General features: G+C 39.1%; 1 protein-coding gene across 1 annotated transcript in view; it reads right to left on the bottom strand.

Moving 5' to 3' along the window:
* LOC146323343 (fibronectin-like) overlaps positions 1–4,542 on the bottom strand; it is a 45,255-nt gene extending 40,713 nt beyond the window's left edge. Inside the window, exons 1-4 of the mRNA XM_084725532.1 lie at positions 4,227–4,542; positions 1,780–1,905; positions 471–608; positions 10–141 (exon numbers count right to left, since the gene is read on the bottom strand). Coding sequence (XP_084581658.1) covers positions 10–141; positions 471–608; positions 1,780–1,905; positions 4,227–4,356 — 526 coding nt within the window. The 5' untranslated portion in view covers positions 4,357–4,542. The remainder of the gene's footprint in view (positions 1–9; positions 142–470; positions 609–1,779; positions 1,906–4,226) is intronic.
* Positions 4,543–9,027: the final 4,485 nt, after the last annotated feature.

The following is a 9,027-nucleotide window of genomic DNA, read 5'->3' on the forward strand; positions in this document are numbered from 1 at the left end:
CTGACTCACCGACAGGTTTGCAGGTCCACTCTCCCTTGCCGTTACCCAGGCAGACACACTCCAACATGTAGCCTCCTGTTTCGTGGGGTCTTCTCCAGGTGTCACCTATCTTATACGAAGCCCCTCCCTCATGACAGCGGTCTGGAAAGACAGATTAAAAAAAAGAAAAGATGAGTTTAGAAAACACATTAGTATGCACGCATGCGTTTTCACAGAAAGAAACCAAACTAAAAGAAACAAACACACACTTAGACATCTCTCCCATTATCTAACCTCCCACAGCTAACTGCCAACAGCTGCGCGGCACCAGTTGCTAATCAACTGTGGAGAATATGGAGATTAACCAGTTTACTGGCATCAGTCAGGGGAACACAGAAACACATGAGCTCGGATGTGTGGTCTGGGGTTAGAACAGTTAATGGCAGCGGGGCGGCTCCTTGTAGAATTCACACGCAAAAACACAAACTCACTGGCAATGGTGCAGCTGATCTTGCCCCTCCCGGAGCCGATACAGGTACAGTCCCAGATCATGCCGTCCTTGGGCCTCTCATAGGTTTCTCCCACGGTGTAGGACTGACGGTTGATCTTATCGTAGCACCTTTCCTCTGCTGCAGGGAGAAAACAACGGAGAAGCTGTGTGTTGATTGTGTGTTTTATCAAAGTAATCAGGGCTGCAACTAATGATTATTTTCATATTTTTTGTTTGCCTACAAAATGTTAGAAGACATGATCAAATGTCTTGTTTTGTCCACAAACCAAAGACATACAAATTATTGTTAGAGGAGTAAAGGAAGCAGAAAATATTCCCATTGCAGAAGCTAGAATCAAAAAATTTTGACTTTGTTCTTAAAAGATTACTCAAACCAATTATCAAAATAGTTGCCAATTAATTTAACAATCAATTAATAATCGATTATTTGATTAATCATTGTGGCTCTAGAAATAAGGCAAAATATGTGCTTTGTGGACGTGATTTTAAAGGACCAGTGTGTAAGAACTTGCATATTGCAAACACCTTGTGTCAATTTCCCATTCCAAGTATGTAAGAGAACCTGGTGGCAGCAAACCTGCACAAAATTCATTATGGTTTTTGCTAAAATGATGGTATCGGTACCTAAATGATGCATCAACTGAAAAATAATGCCCAAAAAGAGATTAAAGTACAGCAAAATAAATTTTGAGTTTGAGGCACCGAAATGAGGCACCGTATTCTACATTGTGACCTGGTCCTGTAGGTACTGGTTGTATATGCAGTTTTGGTACCCAACCCTAAAAAGCATGCAGGATGCTTGTATCAAGATCTAACAATGCTGGTGATTGACTGTTGAATGTTACATGTCTAAGAGACGTGCATGAAAAACACAACGTCACGCCCAGAGACGAGGATCATCGTTTTGTTTTGTTTTCAGTAACTGTACTAAAATGTATAATGTTATTTTATTTTTGTTAAAAATGATTTGGTATTGAAAAAATACTGTTAAGGAACTGGTATCAAAACCGAGGTACCAGTATCAATATTTTTAGAACAATACTAAGCCCTAATCTAGAGCTTTTGTTTGGTTTGTCCATTTTGGGCAACTGTAGAAACACAACAGACCTTCTCTCTCTGTGGATATAAACACCTCAAGGTAACAAAAACATAACAATTCTTATTTTTAGGTAATTATACACCAATAAAAACATACTTAGAATAAATATATATATATATAATACAGTGAATCCCTGTACATTTTACTCACTGAGCTTTTAAATAAATTAGATCAAAACACACAAACTAACCTTCAGGTTTGCTTTTGCACTTGATGCCAGCGACTCCATGGCAGGTACAGACCAGGATACTTCCCAAATACATCCGTTCCCACTGTTCATTAACGGCGTAGTGGCGACCATTCTCTGTACAACCATCTGACAGTAGAAAAAAAGACAGAGAAAAAAAATAGAGCTGATGAGACCCCTTTGGTCAACCCTCCTTGTTTTCCCAGGACACTCCTGTTTTTGTGTGCCCTCTCTACTCACTCCTCTTTGCCTCTTTTTTCCTGATTTATGACAAATTTCCTCACTTTAATTTTTTTTCCTGGTACTCTAAAGTGTGTAGAAGCCATACAACTTTAAATGGAAACTGTTTCCACCTGGACAACAATACAGCTACATCATTATGGTGTGATTTTTGTAAGGACTTGTACCAAACAAAGATCTCCTGCAACTGTGATTTTGATAACATTTGGAATAATTGTTCAGCCCTATTCGAGCACCACAGGACTAGTGCCATTTAGTCACATTCTATTAAGGTGAAGGCAGACAGCTCTATGGCTGATATCTCCAAAACTCAGCAACTCACACCAAAAAAATCTATATGGATGAAGAGCGCTACAGCCTAGGGGGGAAATATGCACTTTTGGATTTTAGGGTGAACTGCCCCTTTAAAATCCTCCCTATTTTTCAGGTCTCCAGGTTGGCAGGTATGAGCACCAGGCAGCACTGCAGGAAATCGAATAAAACCCCCCACCCACCCCCCTTTGCTCCTGCACCAAAACACACACAGTGTAGGGAAAATGTGAGGGAGAACAAAAACACACTCCGCCCGCACACACACCCACAAACACTGTACCTGCTTACTGTGTCCTTTTTCAAAGTGGAAAGACAAATGCAGCCACTGGAACGCGGTCTAGTCCTGACCATAACTATGAAACACTTAGACCAGCACTGCTTAAAAGACAAAAGCTTTTTATAGCAAAATAAGCAAACCCTAAAGTGGAATAAACATGCTATTGTGGGACAAGACTTCACCCGTCTCTGTGAAATTGACCCTGGATGTGTTAACTTGACTTCAAAGGCCCCCAAGGCGGAGTAATAAATCAGCTGCACACAGTGGAGAATAAAATATCCACTTTTACTCACCATGTCTCCCCCACCAGGCATGTTCTTTGTTCACATCTCATGACTTCACATGCCAGAAACAGAGCTTCTTTTTATTTCCCCCCCCTAAGTTTAAAATTGAAGCCAAGTGTTTTTACATTTCTTTTTTTCTGTCCTTTCTGAAGCTTTGATCCCTGACCTTCACACACGGATGAAGTTGGGGAGATCAGGAAAGTTGTTGGGGTTGAGGATAATCCAGTGACTCCAAAGATTAGAGATTAACAAGGGATTATGAATTTTGTGGTGTTTTATCAACCCAATACACAAGACATAACCTAAACCAGAGGTTTTTCTCAACTATTAACCCCCTGCAAGAAAGAAAATTTGCTCATGTTTGTCCCTCAGAATAATTTTACATATTATTACTGTTTTTACAGTCTTAGTTATGTGAAGAACAACTCAGGAGAAAAATATAAGACATTGAAAATATACTCTTAGTGCATTCATAAAATAAAATGTGGATTCTGGTTATTTTAAATAATGTACAGTGGGGCTGCAACTAACAATTAGTTTCATTACTGATCAATCTGATTTTTTCTTCAATTAATTGATTAGTTGTTTGGTCCATAAAATGTCAGAAAATGTAAAAAAAAATGTTGATCAGTGTTTCCCAAAGTCGAAGATGATGTCTGTAAAAATCTTGTTTTATCCACAACCCAAAGATATTCAGTTTATTGTCATAAAAGAGTAAATAAACCAAAAAGTATTCACATTTGAGGAGCTGAAATCAGAGAATTTAGACATGTTTCCTTTTAAAAAAGGACTCAAAACAAATAATCAAATATCACAATAGTTGGTGAGTACTTTAATAGTTGGTTAACAATCAGTTGATCATATCAAATATACAATAAAAATATACAAAGGCTTATAAAACTGTTTGTGTGATGATGCATGATTGCTTAGTCTAATCATAAAACAAAGGCAGACTAGACTGAAGCCTGTTACAAAAAATAATAAATAATATACTTTTATGTCATAATATTTCAAATGAAGGAATCTGAAAACTTTTACAGACCCCCTGGCAGAGTGCCACGGACTTCTGGAGGTCCCCGGACCTCTATTTAAGAACCACTGACCTACACTGAGGATCCCAGTCACTTAAAATGCAGGAAGGCTCAAACAGACTAAATGGGACACGATGTGGAAAGTTGTTTCTTATTAAATTTCTATCTCAACGCCTGAAAAAAAATCAAACGATCAGAATGAGCTGTAATCTCATCCCTCCCTTCAGTCCCCCAAGTGACCTCTGGTGGACATTTAGAACTAGAATAAATCACTCTTATGACTAATAAATGAGGGGAAAAACTTACCCTGGGAGACTGCGGGGACGTGATGCTGCTGCGCCTGTCGCCGACTCCTGTGCGTCCCTTTGGGCATGCAGTTCACCGCGCTCCCGATGCAGAGCGCAACCAGCACCCTGGCTATGGTGCTGCCGGACATGCTGTTTAATTATAGGAACCACTCGATTATTGCGGATTAATGGTTACAGGTGCTCCTTACGCAGAGTTGATTTTCACCAGGGGACGGAGAGACGTCGGTTCCAGTGCAGTTCTTTATATTGTGCCGCGCTCCGACCAACCTCTCCTCTCCAGTGTGCGGCCCCAGTGTGCAGGTTACCAGTCTGTGGGAGTGATTTATCTGGGCATGGCTTAGATTCAGCCGGAGGAGGGAGGTGCAACAAAGAGACCGACTACCCACGCAGCACGTTGAAGCTGAAGTGAGGCAAGCAAACTTTTTTTTTCTTTACGAAACAAACTCTGGTTACGCAAATTCCAGGTCATAAAATCTGCTTGTAAGTACTTTTTTAAACAGTGAGGTAAGACAGCTGGTTCTTTCAAAAAATGCCCCGGTTGTCTCCATGCAACCTGCAACACTGAGGTAAACAACAACAACAAAAAACTTTCAGATATCTTTGGAATCATGATGCGGAGGATCTTGACCTCAGCTCATCCATTTACTGTAAAAGTTTGGTGGTTAGGATCGTGTTGGCCACAGGGGTGCAGCCCTTCTCTCATCTGCTTTCTCTTCAAAACCTTTTACTGTTGCTTTAGTCGCTTGTAGCCTCCACCCATCTACCCAGCATGTGTCTGAAGAGTCCCAGGTGCGCTTGAAAACGTGTTCAAATTAATTTTATGACTGTTTTGTGCTTTTAGCCCTGTAGGTACGGATGAAATGGTATCATGATTATGGTTGTTAGATTGTGCTGAAAACAGGCCAGGGCAACATAGATGAAAAAACTATTGGTCAATAACAATTATTATTGATCATGTAGGTTGTGACTGATGACATATTGACATTTTCAAAGCACAGTAATCAAACGCCATTAATATGATGGTTAAAATTTGAAACTTAATACTAGTTGTCTGCAATTTTATCACAGTTTATCGTGAAACTGATAATTGAACGAGACGTTGAACCAGACTGAGTTCTTCTAACTTAAAATCTTAACTTGAGCTGATGAGTTGAATGAATGCAAAGTTCAATCAACTCATTCAGAAACATGATCAGTATTTCAGCAGATGAACTGCTGACACTTTTCTTTTTATAGTTTGAAGAAAATCTATGTGATGGAAACTTGTTGTGTCTCAAGTAGTCGTGCTGTCTGTTTTCACAATAAGGAAAATTATGCAAACCATGATGAGGATTATTATTGAATTCAGTCCTTACATTTAAAATTTAATAGAGATCACAGTTCTTTCAAACAATTCATATTTTTTTGACAAACCATTTATTGTCCTTTTAGATGCTAACGTTAGACAGGGCTTTAAACAGACCACATGTCATAAGTGCTGGACTTAAACCTAAAAGCATGACTGAGGAGTTATTGATTGAACTTAATATCTTAAACTTACTGAAACTGTTTTCTCAAGTACAACTGAATTAAGTTTATTTGATGAGAAAAAATAATTTATTTTGAATGCTTACAAAATTATTTCAACTCATCTTTGAGTTTCAATCAACTTATAATTTTAAGGCAGCTCAGGCACTAAACTTTTTTAAGTTAAAACAAAAAGTTTATCTATTTTAACAGGGTTCATGTTTCCGTTTCCAGCTGTAAGACCACATGTCACCATCCTGTTGTGCCAATACATGACAATTTATGCAAAAGACAATGAAACATTGATTATTATGATTTGTTGTGTTCACTATAGACTTCATTTTGCACAAATCCACAGCTCTTCATCGCAGAGTGATATTGTCCTCAGCCCAGCCCTGCAGCAGCAGCAGCAGCTTGACGCTGTGCAGTATATGTTGGCCTACAGGTTTTACACAGTCCTGGTAGTGGTCTGCAGGAATTAGGTCAATGGCGTCAATGTCTGGAAAGTGTCCAGTAGCTTAAAGTTTCAGGGTCTGGAAAGTGTTTATACATCCAGGGTCTTATTGAAATCATTCCTCTGTGATGCAAACTAACTTCTGTAATGTGCAAGTCAAGAGGTCAATTTATTTTTTATTCTTGTTTGTCTCCTCTGGCTGTCCTTTCTCCTCACTTATAATCAGTTGATTAATTTCTCCTGCACATGCCAGATTTATTTTCATCGGATCAGTTCAAATCTGGTCCAGTTTGCATCATTAAAGCAAGACGTATGCTCCTCACCTGACTGCTTGTTTCCTTAGTGACTGCATCAGTTAGTGGGAAAAAACATGAGCTCCATTCAAAGATTCTTCATTTTTATAAAAGGCATGTTTTGTTTAGCAGTTGGAAAAGTATGAATGAGTTGCCTTTTGCACCAAATCTTTGGCCTTTTCTCTCCATTTCGGTTGCATTTTTCTGTTGTGAAAGTAGTAAATAGTGCCTGCTTCGTAAGTGGAAACCTACAGTAATGATTCAGTTTGGCTTAATCACTCATTTGTTTCCCCTCTCCATGGGTGAAAACTTCCTGCCATGGCTTTAGTCACCCCCAGACAGTTCTGAGGTTGAAACACTCATGCAGGGTGAGTCTCTGAATTTCTTTTCAATTATAGAAACTGTTGTTTTGGGACGTGCTTGAGTTCATCCTGATATAATGGAAACATCAGCCAAGTTTTAAAACATCCGCCCCCCGTGATGATGATTCAGCAAGTATTAGCAATTATTTTTCCATGATATGGATGACATAAAGAGCTATTTCGCATTTCCTGGTTTTGTATTCGTTTTCAGTGAAATCCCTTTACTGAACAGTCATGTGAGACGGGGTCAGTTCATGCCACAGTTTGTGGGGACAATCGCTGGTGTGTTCACAGGATGGTTCGCTTACAGCATGTGAAAGAAACAAACCAGGTTACTTGAAGTCTGTTGCAAATATGTTCTCCACCACCCTACCTTGTTCTCCTCCTGTGTCATCTGCCTGTTCTTCTGTTGCCTGTTGTCATGAATTTTCGGAGCTACAGAGACATATGTAAAAGCTGTCTGACTCTGGTTGGCCAGTGTTCGTTACCTTTGTTAGTTTTAGGGCTGCAACTAACAATATTTTTATAGTTGTATATAAAGTTGAATGATTAAGAACTTTATTTCACTAAAATTCAACTTTTTTTTATCACTTCCATCCCCAATTATTGTTAAAAATTGATTAAAGCTGGGGTGTTGGGGTGGGCACAAACTTTTTTCATCTTCTGAAAGGGGATCATGCCAGGAAACAGTTTGAGAACCACTGGGTTAGGGTAAGAATATCAGAGGGAGAGAAGGTCTAGTCACACCTTTGACTCCTGGGAAATAAAGGGGAGATGGAGAGACGCTGTATTTTGCCAGTGGCTAGATACTGGAGAAATGTGCATTGTTTTGCGTCTATAATTAGCACAGGTGCTTTGTTGCAATACAGATAGAAGATGACATATAGTTTGTGGATAAGCACTGCTGACAAGCTCTATTAGTCCTGAAGAGCAGTTAGACTGCTGAAGTTTGTCTAATTTCATGTCAAGTTGATTGTCAGAAGAAAGAAAAGCAGCTGAACATTTTCCAACTTTTATTTTGTGATGACTTGTGTTTTTTTAGTCAAAAAATGGATGCCATGAGCAGCAGGAGGTTTGCTTTTATTTGGGTTCGAATCCATCAGACGTTACATACATAAAAAAGATTTTTAAAAAACTCAAACCATAGATTCCTCTGGGAAAAGAAGACTAGAGACAACAGACGGATTGTCATCGACACTTGATGTGTGGCTCCCATTCGAAAGCAATTTGCTTCCCAAGCCGGCCATTCCTGAGAAAAATGAGTCATTATTTCCTCTGTGATGTCATGAGCTCAACTGTTAGAGCTGCGAAGCAGATTGTCAGCTGATAAATCAAGTCAATCAAGCCGCAGTGAACAGGGAGTGCAGGCTCTCTAACGGAGGCCATGTGTGTTATCTTATGTGTGTCAGGAAATCCACCAAGTGTAGATGCAGTTTGGAGGCGTTGCAGAGATTTTGTGTTGGCATCGTTTTGGCTCCACCGTGACATTCGTCTTAACGCTGTCGTTTATTGAGCATTTGCTCGACACCAGTAGACAATGATCAGTTACGGGGGACTTATGTTGATACGCTGTAGTTTAAGGACCCATCTGTTACATTTTGTCCAGTTCATGGGAAATCTGTTGGCTGGTATGTGGACATACTGCAACACAGACTGTCTGGTATTTATTTTCTTTTGTTCTTTTTGACACAAAGAGGCATGATAAAACTCAAAGACTCAACAACCGTATTCCTGTCAGTATGAAGGTCTGACTCATTTCATTTTAAAGGCTGTACGTGCAGGTCATTTGTCTGGAAACACAGCAGTTAAATTCTCTTTTCCCAGAAGCCTTTTCTTTTTTTTTAAATTTGGCATCCATAGCTTATGAAGACTCAAGAAAACGAGCCACCGTCAAAATTTAGAGGAAAAGGTACAGAGCCAGAGACGGCTATGATGCATATTTTAGTTGACAAACTAAACTTTTAGGGTACATATTCTTAGAGTTGGCAAATGTAAGAATCACTGTAAAAAAAATAGCTGAGACGACTCAAAATTTCAAGATAAAGTACAGCAATAGATTTTTGACTTTTGAAATAAACTAATTTTTAAAAAACATACATTTTAAACATTCATTTTCACTTCAATGCATTTACTTAATATTTTTTTAATACAAGTTTTGGGGGTTTCTAAAACTCACAGATTTAA

This window comes from Lutjanus erythropterus, chromosome 8, assembly GCF_056507025.1.
Source record: "Lutjanus erythropterus isolate fLutEry1 chromosome 8, fLutEry1.hap2, whole genome shotgun sequence".
In the NCBI taxonomy this organism is placed as follows: Eukaryota; Metazoa; Chordata; class Actinopteri; order Lutjaniformes; family Lutjanidae; genus Lutjanus; species Lutjanus erythropterus.